Here is a 14,876-nt window from a genome sequence, read left to right on the forward strand (position 1 = left end):
ACTTAGAAGGAACTCTATTGAGTATATGAATGGCTGCTTTTAAGGCTTCAGTCCAGAGAATAGGTAAATTAGTGTTGGCTAACATATTGCGTACCATATCCATAAGGGTTCAATCTCTCCGTTTAGCAACACCATTTTGCTGAGGAGTACATGGCATGGTATATTGGTTCACGATCCCATGGCCCTTACAAAACTTATAAAATGGATCAGGGGCCTAATCCACATTAGTATGTCTTCCATAATATTCATCTCCTCTATCTGATCTGCCAACTTTTGTTTCACATGAATATAGCGCGTACGTGCACCAAACATTAACATATTGTTTCACATGTTTATAATCTTACTTTTGATTCTTCTCTTCTAAGTGCCATATATAACTTATACAGTTGTATTAATAAACAACTAAAGACATCCTAAAAAGAGCACTAATTCATGGACATCAAATTAACTTGCAAACAAATGTCTCCTTTTACTAATTTACTCTTGCACCACGTACATATTCCAGTACTAAAGATGTGAACAAAGTTCGGTATCATGCACAAATCACATAAGGTTCGATTTTGAAGTGAAGCATAACCGAAACCTAACCGTAGCTTTTGCTTTCAAAGAAAACAAAATCGAACCAACAATTATTGCTATATAGAGTAAAAGAGAAACGTCGGTGCCACAAGATGCATTTTTGATTGATTTATTGTTTATTTTAATCTTCAAAATTTTGTGTATTTTTTTAATTGTATCTATATCATAATGAACGTAACTGATACTCATCAAATTCGCGTCAGCTTGCTGTCGTGATTCTCGAGTTTTACCAATTCCCGCATTTCAACACTCGGGTAACAATGGCCGGGTTTTACCAACAACACTCGGAATTTACAGTCAACACAGGTTTTACTGACCGAAGGTCGCCGCTTAACGCGCAACGGGTTTTTTTTAAATGTTATGACAAAATCTTGGTCCTTTATTAAGTTCGTTCCAATGTTGGAGGACCATGACAACCAAAGTATCAACCCATAAAACCCTCATCTTCACGCTTGAACAGATAATAATTATAATCCCACCCTCTGCAACGCCATGTCCGTACTCTTCCGGGTGTTACCCGACATAGCAATCCGAACCACACACATCTCAACCCGAACCCTGTTTCGCATCAAACCCATTATTATTCTCCAACCAATTCTAACTAAATCATTCTCCACTGTCTCTGCATCAACAGCCGAACCAGTCGTCACCAATCACCCACAGCGACAGCAATCGGTACCTGGGTCGGTTCATGAAAGTGTTAATCTTGAATGGGTTAACCGAAATGGATTGTGTGGTGAGTTGAGTGAGAAGGATGTGGGTAAGGAGGTGAGGCTCTGTGGGTGGGTTGCACTTCATAGGGGTCATGGTGGCCTTACTTTTGTTACTCTCAGAGACCATTCCGGTATCGTTCAGGTATATCGCTTTGTGGGTTTGGTTAGGTTGGTTTTGTTTGTGATGATCAAGGGTTAAATTTGTATATAGGGTTGTAAATTAGCTCACTTGATATTGGCTTGTTTATGGATAGAAATATCGGATATCGGTTACGGATTGATATTTTGAGATATCAGTTATCGCAGTGGGATATCGGTAATTTTAATATATATAGCAATTTAACACGAACAATTCAGTATACTCCCCTACCATGAACAAATTAACCTTTTGCAACTTGCAAAACACTAGCAATTGTAGCAATAGCAAGTAGGAACTGGTTAGGACTTAAAACGCTAAAAATTGACAATTAAGACTTAAAAAATTGATATCGAGAAAATCGGTGATGTATCAGTCAAATATCGGTCAGTCAGTATCGCCGATATTATCTGTACCGATATTTTGTTAGAGGTCCGATAACCATTATAGCACCGATATTGACTGCATACTTGTAAACGAATAGAGTCAAGCCGGCTCAGTTTGTAAGTGAGCTGAGCTCGCATTAGACTCGTTTAGTTGGCTCATTTAAGTTAAAGCCCAAACTTTAAATTATGCATTACGTGTATGTGAAAGTTATTGTTCTGTTTATATATATATACCAACATATAAAATTATAAATTTAATTTATAAAATAACAAAAATAAAATGAGCTTGCTCGAGCTTCTTACGAGCCGAGCTTGAGTTCAACATTTCAAAGCTCATTAAGATAAACAGTCTGGCTCGGTTTGGCTTGTTTACAATCATAGTGGTATCTCAGAGACCATTCTGGAATTGTTCAGGTTTGGTTTATAACTTTATAAGTTTTTATTCATTGTATGCATCTTCTTGATTTAAGCACAAAAAGTCTTGACTTGAAACCAATAACTGATTCAATTGTTGGTTTGATCAGTTTCATGTTGGTGTTACTGTTGAAAGATTTTTTTTTTTGGGTGTGATTTTGTTGATATGTTACAACACACTGATTTGTTTGTAATGATCATGGTCAAACTGGTATTTAGGGCCTGTTAAAAAAGCTAGTGGCTTTGTGCTCAGTCAAAATTTCTTTGATTGTAAACGAGTTGAGCCGAGCCGAGCCTGGGCCAAGCTAAGCTCAGCTCGTTGGCTTGTTTAAGTTAAAGCACAAATTCTAGTATATATAAGTTTTAATATATAATTGTAAATTATTTTGTGTATAAATTGGGCATCACGTGTATGTTAAAAATATTTTTTTTCTTTATTATATATACTAACGTGTAAAAAAATAAACTTGTTGTTTAAATAAACGAGCTAACTCGAGCTTGTTACGAGCCGGCCACAAGTTCAACAATGTCAGCTCGCTAAGATAAACAACCTGAGCCGAGCTCAATGTTGGTTCGGCTCATTTACAAACCTACAGTGGTATATTCTAAGTTGTTAAAATTATTGTAAAACTCAAATGAAATGAGTTGCAAGTTTTCAATTTAGCATCACTAGATGCAATCACATAATAAAAGTGTATTTTATGTAGTATTGATTTCTGTTCACAACTTGCAATTTAAATCAGAGCATGCTACTATATTGCTTTAAAATTAGATGCATGAATAAATGCTTATTGAATTTATAAAAAAACAAACAGGTTACAACACTTCCAAATGAATTCCCTGAAGCTCATTCTATTGTGAATGATTTGAGACTCGAGTATGTAGTTTCTATACAAGGTGTTGTTCGGCTCCGTCCGAGTGATTCAGTTAACAAAAACATGAAGACTGGCACGATAGAGGTGGGACCGCTTGTAATTTAACCTCTTCAAAACTTTATCTTTATGTCTTCATTTTGTAATTTGATTGTCCATATGTTCTTCAGGTCACTGCACAACAAGTTCAAGTGTTGAATTCAGTGAAGGCTAAGTTGCCATTTTTGGTTACAAGTGCAGACGATGTAAAAGATTCTATTAAAGAGGAAATTCGCTTGAGGTAGCATTTTATTTGGGCAAGCAAGTAAATTGGCTTTTATGATTATTGCTATGGCCTATGGGTGTGAGCTACTTGAGACTGGCTCGTTAAAAGCTCGATCCAAGCCGAGTTTAAACGAGCTTGAGCCAAGAAATTAGCTTGTTTAATGGAACAAGTCTGACCTTGACTATGAGCTCAGTTATCGAGCTCAAGTATGCTTGCGATTCTAAACGAGCCTATTATTTTGTGAAGTTTTATTTTAATATATTAAATAAATATTTATATAATAATAATTATGTATAAAATTATGCTAAAAATAACAAAATAGTATATATTATATTACATATACAAGTTAAAATAAATAATAAACGAGCTGAGCTCGAGCCTGAAAAACTACTCGTGAGTCGAACTCAAGCTTTGGAAAGAGAGCTTGAGCTCGAGTAGCTCGTAATTATTGTCATTACTTTTAAGGAAAAGTCTCGACAATATCCCTTTAGATCGAAAAATTTAACAAAATAGCCTTGAGCTTTTAAAATTACCAATCAACCAGAGCACGGAAAGTTTTTTTTTTGGCGCAAAGGCATTTTAATCTGGTGCGGAAGATTGGATTATATGGCAAACAAATTCAAAATGGTGCAGCATATTTGGTGCACTAGAGGCTTCATGGATTGAAAAAATTATTCTTTTAAAGTTAAAACATGGCTTAGGAGATTTTAATCGAGGGTTTTAACCGTCGGTGTTTGGTGACACGAATCCTCATGTGATTGGTGGAAATTAAAAGTAGAAAAAGCCAACTGCTATTTTCGTAATTTCAAAAACTCAAGTTTATTTTGTTAACATTCCTCGGTCAAAATGGATATTTTCTTGTTTTTCTCTTTTATTGTTATCGATGTATAAAGATTTGCATTAAAGATTGTTTTTTTAGTCCATCTGGCTACTTTTTGGTTAAAAGCATTATTAATAATCAATTTTATAGATACCGTTGCCTTGATTTACGTCGACCACAAATGAGTTCCAACATAATGCTGCGACATCAAGTGGTGAAGCTCATGCGGAGGTATTTAGAAGATGTGCATGGTTTTGTGGAGGTATTTTTATAACTTAATCTCAATTTTATTTAAATACATAACATATTACTATATATATTAAAAAGAGTGATAGGGACCGATTCGAGATGGTCAATCTCCCAAAATAGTTAATCCGTTGAGTGGATCAAGCTCCAAAGAAATAAGAGAAAGAACATAACATTTTACTTCAATATATTTTCTTCATTCTAAATATTAAACAAGGACATGCCTTTATAGGCTTACACGAAACCGTAAAACCTTTAACTACTAGCCCACTAATGTTAACTACCTATCAAGTAAAAAGGAAATGTGAATAAAAGTAGGAAACTACATGTAACGTGGAATGTGGGTGCATGGCTTTATGGTAGCTACGTGGAATATTGGTTATCCGGACATGTGCACGTATCAATACTCCCACCCTAAAAAACGTCCTTGTCCTCAAGGACGGTATCGGTATGCTTGTCCCATGGTGGACGCCATTCGACTCTCCCAGCGGAATTCGGTGCCGTCTCAATATCACGCCATGGTGGTCGCCATGCATGTTTTCCGGTGGCATTCGGTTCTTCGCTGTTCAATGGCAAGACCCAATTGATGTTTTTGTATGGGTGGGTGTTTGGTGTGGTTGGGATTTTAGGGTTAGCCTTTGTTTTCGGTTTAGCATTGGTAGCGGTGGAAGATGGCTGTTTTGGTGCCAGTTTGGGGTTTGGTTTGGGATGCCGATGTGTCCTTTTTTTGGTTTTTGATGTGTGATTTTGGTGTAGGAAGGGTTTTGGAGCAAACGGTTTTGATGGTGGTGTAGTAAGTGGCCATGGCGGTTCATGGCGTAACGGTGGTGGGCGAGTGGGTAGTGGAGGTGGAGGTTCTAGGCCGAGTCGAACACAAAATAACAAGAGTTGCTGTTGGTTTTTCTCGATTAGACTCCACATGTCGTCAATCATTGACATGGTGTGTGAGTCCATGGTGGAAGGTGAGTAAGTCTATGGACTCACACACCATGTCAATGATTGACGACATGTGGAGTCTAATCGAGAAAAACCAACAGCAACTCTTGTTATTTTGTGTTCGACTCGGCCTAGAACCTCCACCTCCACTACCCACTCGCCCACCACCGTTACGCCATGAACCGCCACGGCCACTTACTACACCACCATCAAAACCGTTTGCTCCAAAACCCTTCCTACACCAAAATCACACATCAAAAACCAAAAAAAGGACACATCGGCATCCCAAACCCCAAACTGGCACCAAAACAGCCATCTTCCACCGCTACCAATGCTAAACCGAAAACAAAGGCTCCAAAGAAATAAGAGAAAGAACATAACATTTTACTTCAATATATTTTCTTCATTCTAAATATTAAACAAGGACATGCCTTTATAGGCTTACACGAAACCGTAAAACCTTTAACTACTAGCCCACTAATGTTAACTACCTATCAAGTAAAAAGGAAATGTGAATAAAAGTAGGAAAATACATGTAACGTGGAATGTGGGTGCATGGCTTTATGGTAGCTACGTGGAATATTGGTTATCCGGACATGTGCACGTATCAAAGAGGATCTACTTTGTGAGGGAGAATTACTATTCAATTTAGAGAGTTTTTATTGGACCAACAACTCATACTATTATATGCATAAGACTATAATATTCGGCAATGGTTATTTACACACCTTTTTTGATATTCACACACCCTTTTAACACGAGAGGTATTCTTCAGTTTGGTCTTTGATTTTCGATTTATTCATTTTAAAGCTTCCCTTTTTTTATGGTAACCGAAATCGAACCAAACCAAACTAAACCAACTTCAACTAGTTCAAAACCAAATTCTAATTCCCTATTTCGATGGGTGACGTGAATAAACATTTTATTTATTCGGGTTAGTGGATTTAGTTGAGGTTAGTCAAATTATGCTAAAATTATAATTGAATTAAGTCAATAGCAAAACTTAATTAATGATTAGTTGTTATTAGGTTTATTTGTTTTTAGAATCGAAAATCAAATTCGATAAAGACTCATTAAAAATGGAGAGGTTTTCTTACCTGTGGTGGGTATTCTCCTGAGAGGGTCTTTGAGTCGGGACTAATTGGACAGATTGATGTACGGGCTTCCCGTCATAATCGTACCAACCTATTACTGTTCTTTTTCTGTACAACTCCCTGTGATTTATGTACCACTCTTCACCTATGAGGATTTAGGGTTTTTAGTAGCAGCCATCAATAAACTTCACCAGCATAGCAACAACTCCTCCTCTTCATTGTCATCTTCGGCGATTCCCGCTACTCGATACCCCCATCGTCATGTTTATCCCGGTTCATCTCCATTTGAAACCGGCAAACCCCTAAATCGGTACTCTCTTCTTCGCATCTTCGTCCCGGGTGACAATCGTGAATGAAATCAGTGTTTTTCTTTTCGATTTGGGTTGTTTATTAGGGTTTAATTTGGGGTTTTTATGCTCTTTTATTAGGGTTTTATTTGGGTTTTTTGTTCTAGCAGGTTTCAGTTGACGTTTGAACTCGAAGATTTTATTGCTCCGGCAATCAACTAAATTATTAATCGATAAAATGTTTACTGCTAATCGTATTTGCTTTTGCATTTTAAAATTGGATTTATTTAGAGCTCACTATGATAATTGATTCATGAAAAATCTGAATTATGAATTTGCAATGGCTTATTTAAAAAGTTTTAGTATCTGGTTTGTTTTGATTCTGAATTTTTCATGGGTGTAAGGTAGATTGAGACTCCAATACTCTCAAGGTCAACTCCTGAAGGCGCTAGGGATTATTTGGTTCCATCAAGAGTTCAGGTAATTTAATTCGTATTTATATTTATAATTTTTAGCTATTTTTCATTTGCTACTTAAAGCTATGAGTGACATAATGTATTTATAAAGGTTCTATATAATGTAATCTATATTCTACTTTTTACAAAGAAATCAAGTCAATTGTCTTTATGTTTTACCAGATCTGTCATCTTTTAAAACGTTTATACAATTTACCACTTACGTGTCTGTTTAGGACCACCAAGATATACAGAGATCGTACATAAACATTGTAAAATCCGTGTATGCAATATACATATTTGATTGTTAACCAAATGTTTGTTTTTGTAATCATATCCAAGTATCCAACTATATTAAAATCTCAGTTGCAATTGAATTCAAAAGTGCATTATATATAAAAACATCAAAAGAACTTGTGAATCTGATAGGATTTCATTTTGAGCAAAACTGTTATAATAAGACTTATCAGTTACTGAATGCTGCTTCTTTGCATGCTAGGGTAATATTAACAATTTTCATGTACATCCAATAATTACACGTAACTTATGCTTGAAACTAGAGCATGCTTTCGTATGTGTTAGGCATGCTCACAGACACTTTATATGCTTCCTACTGTAGCAGAACTTACATTTGATTTTGAATTAACAAAATTTGGTTCAACTCCAATGTATGCACTAAATTCTTACACTTAATTGTAAATATACATCGTAACCTAAAATAACTTATTCCAGTTGTAAAATAGTTGTTCAAAGATTTGATATACATATAAAGATTGCACATGACTTTGGCTTCTGGCACTTAAGTCTCCAGTATATTTAAAAGACAACTAAAAGTAGTATAAAAAAATATCCTGATATTAAGAGTCGCTGTTCATCAAAGTGCAACGAGCATGATGTGAGAATTCTAGTGTTAGTGAACATTTCCATTAAAAAACTTCGATTCTGAAATGATTTTGTTATCAAACATAAATGACAACATTGCTACAAACTCGCATAAAAATATGTAACACAAAGCGTAAGTTTTCTTTTCTATACTATACTGAAGTCTATGTTATCATTAAAGTCATTCAAACTTATCTATAATTGTTCTTGAAATTCTCTTCGAACGTTATTTTAGACATCCTTGGTCTTGTATAGCATACTTATGCAAAAGTTTTTTAAGTAGTTTATTCAAGAATGGTATGTTATATATAATTGTATCCTGATTCACTTTAGTTCACTTTATGAAGCCAGGAACATTCTACGCTTTGCCTCAAAGTCCACAATTGTTCAAGCAAATGCTAATGATCTCCGGGTTTGACAAATACTATCAAATAGCAAGGTAGCCTTTTGTCTACGTTTCTCTTATTAAATTTATTTGTGATTTTATCTAGTTTTTAACTAATTCCAGCAGATGTTTTAGGGACGAAGATCTAAGGGCAGATAGACAACCAGAATTCACACAATTGGATATGGAGTTGGCTTTCACCCCCCTTGAAGACATGTTAAAGCTCAATGAAGAATTGATTAGAAAGGTTAGAAACACTTTTATAAAATTTTGATTTCAAGTTTTATTGGATTTATTCATTCAATATGGCCCGTTGCAGGTTTTTCTAGATATTAAAGGAGTTGAGCTGCCGAACCCGTTCCCCAGGCTTACATATGCTGAAGCAATGAACCGTTATGGCTCAGACCGACCAGATACACGTTTTGATCTTGAACTCAAAGATGTAAATATCATGTCCAAAATGCAATGTTACTTTCTGCTCTATTTTAAGTGTTAATCTGATAAAAACAAACATATTTTCTCATTTTTGTTGAAAAAGACCATCAAAATAATTTTGGCGAGTGCACGTCAAAAAAACATGAAAAAGTCACTCAAACCCGTTTTTATTGTATTAGATCTTTACACTTGTCTTAAATGCATGCACTTATGAATACTGAAAACTATTTAAAACAATGAACCATTATTATATAATATTATTTATACGAGTTTAATGGCGGGTACTTATTTTGAATATTTTTTTCACAAGTACACATTATAGAAAAGCATAGAGACTTTGCAAAATTGTTTTGGGGGACTTTTTCATGTTTTAAAAAAAAAATACATTTTGTGTTACTTTTATTTGCCAAAATTATTCTTAGTGATTTCTTTTGTAAAAAATAAAGAAGCGTGTTGCTTTTTTATGATATTAACTCTGAATTTAATTAAAAGATATATGCAACCCTTATACTTTTATCATCTTAATTTCAGGTGTCTGATATTTTCTCAGATTCTTCTTTCAAAGTTTTCACAGACGCTATAAATAACGGAGGAATAGTAAAAGTATTGTGCATCCCTTCGGGATCAAAATTCTTTTCCAACACCGCTCTTAAAAAAGGTGACATTGTTAGTGAAGCAATTAAATCCGGGGCCAAGGGTTTGCCATTTTTGAAGATAACGGAAGATGGTAATAATTAAATATATATATACACATGCTCTTATAAAGTCAATGCTTATGTGTGCACGCATTGACTTTTAGTCAACCTATACTTTATTTGTAGGTCAACTTGAAGGGGTTCCTGCACTAACATCAAGTTTGGATCCCACTAAGAAAGAATTGTTTTTGAAAAGATTTGAGGCGGGACCTGGTGACCTTATCTTGTTTGCAGTGGGTCCCACTTCATCGGTCAACAAAACCTTAGACCGACTTAGGCTGTATGTTGCCAACATGTTGGGCTTGGTTGACCATGTAAGTTCTTATTGTAATACATTTTGACTTTTCTTCATATTATTCTGAGATATTATTTTTATTATATACACAGTCTAAGCATTCTATCTTGTGGGTAACGGATTTTCCGATGTTTGAATGGAATGACTCCGAGCAAAGGCTTGAGGCACTACATCACCCGTTTACCGCCCCTAATCCTGAAGATATGAATGATCTTTCAACCGCTCGTGCCTTGGCTTATGACATGGTCTACAATGGCGTTGAGGTACTTTTCTAGAAAGAGTAAGGGTATATTCGTAATTTTTTAATTAATTACACGGTTGATTTTTGTTGTTTACGGTTTACCCAAATATGCATACTTTAGTTTTTAGTATTTTAATATATGGGTATTTGAATCATTTTAAAATCTAGGTTTTTTAAATTTTAAAGGGTATATTGGTTACTTTTAAAAATTTAACAGAAAAGTCTGGCGGCCATCCAAAAATCACTGGAGTAAACATGTAATTTTTGGGAACAATATGGATAAGTCACACGACTAACCGTGTAATTAGTTCTAATCTTTATAATATTGGGCCCATAGGCTTGTTCATATTTTATAAAATGGACCCATAGTCACATACCTTTTAAAATAAAGCGATATGAATACGACCTACAAGATGAAATGTTGAGTTTTTTACAAGATGCTTTTAAAAAAGATTTAATTTTTAATTTGTTTTTTATTATAGATTGGTGGGGGAAGTTTGAGAATTTATCGGCGTGATGTCCAGCAGAAGGTTCTAGAAATAGTTGGCATTTCTCTTGAGCAGGTGAGAAGATACAGCTCATAGTGGTTGTATGTTGAACTCCTTTTTATATAAATTATAAGTAATTAACTTTTTATCTTTTAAATTCTTTGATTGGCCGGCTTTTGTTTATATTTGCAGGCTGAAGCCAAGTTTGGTTATCTTCTAGAAGCTCTGGACATGGGTGCTCCTCCACACGGTATGAAATCCCAAAATAAGTTATAAAAATGTTTGACTAATAAAGTCAAACTCAATAAAGATATGTATCTATCAAGATTGGAGATATGTTGTTGGCCAAAATCAGTACTATCAATATTGTTATTCAAAAACTAAATGATGTTTTTTTGGAGAAACGGGTACTTGAGAAACAAGAAAAATGGAGACCGTTGACTTTTTAAGGTCAAATGGTTATTTTTCAACATTAAGATCGATTTAACAAAACTAAATCTTTCAAGAAATTACTGTGATAATCATGATAAAAACTTCACCTCTTAATAATCGATTCATGAAGTTTCTGGCAAGATTGCTGCCAGTTATGAATTTGAAACTCATTATTGTTGACTTTGACAGTCAAGTTATATTATTTTTTTTATTTAAGAATTTGACTTTATTAAATGAAAACTGGTTTACAGGAGGAATCGCGTATGGGTTGGATAGATTGGTTATGCTACTGAGCGGTAGCGCTTCAATAAGGGATGTGATTGCTTTCCCCAAAACCACAACCGCACAATGTGCTTTGACTCGTTCTCCTTCAGAGGTTGACCCGCAACAACTCAGAGACCTCTCTTATCGCCTTCAATAGACTCACGCCATTTTGACCCATGTTAAAAAATATACATCAATTGTAACTTTATAATTTTGTTTTTGTTGAAAGATCCATATTTTTTTAGGAATAAAAATATGCTACTTATTCATTTAAGAGGCTATACAAGCAGTTTACAGATTGTATTAAAAGCTTTTGCATCGTCATTTTACATGTTTTTTAGTTGATTGGTTTGTGTTTTAAGTGACTTGGTAGACGTTGGTAGCCAACCACTATTTATGGTAGTTGTCCTAAAAAGGAATTTTATGTGTGTCGTAAAACATTTTTTTTTAAATGATAAAAATAAACAGATTAACTTATGAACCTCTTTGGATAAACACGGGTGGTTTCTTAATCCAGACTTGTTTGAGTTAAATTCAAATTCGTAAATTTATACAAGGTTTGTTTTGTGTCATAAATTATCGTGGTTTCTAAGAAGTCGCGGGGTTCTATTCCTAGTTTTCAAAATAATTATTCTACGGTTGTGTTCAACTTTCATCAATTTTTAATATTTTCATCATTGTCAATTTGTCATTAGACCAGATGTTTAAGTTTTGACATTTCCATTACTCTTTTAGTTTAAAAGGGTAACTAGCTTCAAACAACACCCCCCCCCCCCCCAAAAAAAAAAAAAGTGAAATCTAACCAAATCTAAAACAGATTGTTATTTTACTCATATATCCCAAAACTTAACCTAGGGTTAAAAATCTTTAAATATAAATAATATTTACTAATATTTAAGTAAAAATAAAAGTGACCAATAAGGCCTTGAATGGTACCATAATAATAGCTTGGGCAAGTCTACATTAGAGCAAGCCCAAGTCTAGCCATTACATTAGGCCCCAAAATGAGGCTGGTCTTCAATTTCACATTATGTGGTTTGGATGTTATTGACCAAACTTGATTTATTATTATTTTATTTATTGGAGATTAAACTAACAGAGATTCAAAAGATTTTGATTTCAGGTTTTTAAAAAAAGTGTGAACGTTTTGTTTATTTAGTTACATGAATAAAATAAATTTTATGAAACAAGCTCATATGTGAATCTAAAATTACGTAGTAGAAACAAAAAATAGGGTAGAACTCTAGTGCAACAAACAACGTAATAGCATAAAGCAACAAACAATACGAGCACATCAAGCTAAAGTACGTAGACTTTGTGTTATTGTTTGGTTGGTTAAAACGTCACGTCGTTGTCACGTAGACAATGGACTTTAACTAACCAACTCAAAAAACAAGTGTAATGGAAGGGGGTTAGTTAACCAACTAATATATTAAAAAAACAAAAAAGAAAAAGGGGAAATTACCAAAATAAGCCTTTATGAATATGTTTTTCAGATTTTAGGTGTCATTTCCAACAAATTCCCAAAATATGTATTATAAACTAGTCGTGACGTATAGTTTATGATTACCCACGAGTAGTTTGTGTAACCAATTAAAACTTGCCATGTGTCTATAAACTAACTGTAACGACCAGTTTCACTAATCATCTACTCGTAAAGATTAAATAAGTTTAAAGTCTTGTAATCAACGCGCACGAGTAAATAAGAAATCATTTAGTCGCGACGAGTAGATTCTATAACTTTACCAGTCACGAGTAGTTTATCAAACTAACCGCGACGATGCTTTGATTACCAAATGTACCGAACCGGTTAGTTTATATAACATCCCCAAAATTTCGATCCAAATTTAACAACTAAGTAAAATTGAAGGATCAAAATTCCCTAAAATAAGTGTTGGGAAAATTTAAATAAAGAAAACAAGATCATTCTATAAGGAAATATTCCTTAAACAAAATTATCTTATGTTAAGGATATGGAATAAGGAAATTCCATCCCACATGGAAAGTGGTAAAGAAATGGAAGCTCTTTATAAGGAATAGATTTTCCATAATAATATTCTTATATGCCTAGCATGCACCCAGTGGTCCTAGCGGAGGGTGCGAAGCACCCGACGCGCACACGTACGGGCGATGGGCGCAATGTGGCGCTTTGATGGCGCACTTTGCACTTCGCACGCTCGCATCGCCGCGAGCCGCTTAAGTGTCGCCTTAGTATTTTTTGGACAACGAGAATTAGACTAGAAATGACAAGCTATCGAAGACAAGGGACTAAAAGTGAAAAATAATATTCATGGACCCATCGCGCTACCTATCAAAGACAAGGGACTAAAAGTGAAAAATAATATTCATGGACCCATCGCGCTACGCGATGAGTCCAAGAAGGCGGCCATCGCGTACCGCGATGGGCCGTGATGACTCAGGGACACGTGTCACACTCTGGTGACACGTGGCAGCAGGGAAGGACACGTGGCGCCCATGCAAAAATGGCGGCGTCGCGGTACGCGACGGCCGGCGAAGAGGACCCATCGCGTACCGCGATGGGATCCAAAATCAGCTATAAAAGGGGGGTGAACGTCATCTCATTTTCTCACACCAAACTTTCCCTCTCTAGAAATTACTCACTCTACCTCGCTTTCCGTGCCGACCCGACAATCGTTACCTCGTAATCCGTGCCATACACTGACGAAACCTCGAAGTGCGTGCTACACGAGAATAACCCGACATTCTATCTCGAAGTACGTGCACGTCACGACGGCCACCATATGTTGCCTCGTTTTGCGTGCCAACCTCGAAGTTCGTGCTAAGCCCCGAAGTTCTGACAATCTAAACACCAATATGCGACATAGAGTAGAAGTGCTGCTCATACAAACTTAGGTATCTACCTTCGAATACCCGTGTAAGGTAAGGGTTCTGACCTAAGGGGGTGTTTGGGATTACTTATTTTCACCAACTTATAACTTATAAACTTTTTGAAAAGTAATAAGGTATTTGGGATTGCTTATACTATGAGAGGAAAAGTTCCATAAGTTACACTTTTGTAACTTATTAACTTAATGAAAAGTTATAAGGAGGCGAAATAAGGAATCCCAAACACCCTTTAAGTCGTTATGGTATTATTATTATATGGCTTAGACCATAGTCAGGGGTATAGCCCAAACCTTGATCATAATTATGTTTACATAGCTTTAAACATACAAAGGATTATAATAGTGTTTCTTTACAACTAAGAAACATCAGTTTTACATTCATAAGGAAATATAGTTTCTTCACGATTAAAAACATAGCATTCGTATACAAAGAATATAGTTAAAACCTCATATTATCTCTATAAAACCTCATATTCAGAAATGCAATGGTAGTTATAAGATATATTATCTTATACATGAGACAATACATATGGATTATGTTTAAAACAAGACGAATAATCTCAAGGAAAAGTTAGTTAAGGTCCGAGAAAAAGAAGAGACAAAGTTAGAAAGAAATTCCTCTAAGAATACGACAAATTGATAATCAAGAAGTTCTTATACTTGTAGCATTAAGTTCACATATCACGTAG

General features: G+C 35.1%; 1 protein-coding gene across 1 annotated transcript; it reads left to right on the forward strand.

Moving 5' to 3' along the window:
* The first annotated feature begins 1,071 nt into the window (after window positions 1–1,071).
* On the forward strand, window positions 1,072–11,579 carry LOC143591612 (aspartate--tRNA ligase, chloroplastic/mitochondrial-like). Its single transcript, XM_077071770.1, has 14 exons — window positions 1,072–1,434; window positions 3,044–3,187; window positions 3,271–3,380; window positions 4,336–4,447; window positions 7,157–7,228; window positions 8,433–8,524; window positions 8,597–8,717; window positions 8,790–8,912; window positions 9,437–9,632; window positions 9,727–9,914; window positions 9,988–10,158; window positions 10,619–10,699; window positions 10,817–10,874; window positions 11,308–11,579. Exons 1-14 carry the CDS (start codon window positions 1,072–1,074, stop codon window positions 11,475–11,477), a joined length of 2,001 nt encoding a protein of 666 aa, XP_076927885.1. The 3' UTR covers window positions 11,478–11,579.
* Window positions 11,580–14,876: the final 3,297 nt, after the last annotated feature.

The sequence above is a fragment of the Bidens hawaiensis genome, unplaced genomic scaffold (genome assembly GCF_021521415.1).
Source record: "Bidens hawaiensis isolate Kalapana, Puna unplaced genomic scaffold, B.hawaiensis_p1.1 tig00039951_1, whole genome shotgun sequence".
NCBI lineage: Eukaryota > Viridiplantae > Streptophyta > Magnoliopsida > Asterales > Asteraceae > Bidens > Bidens hawaiensis.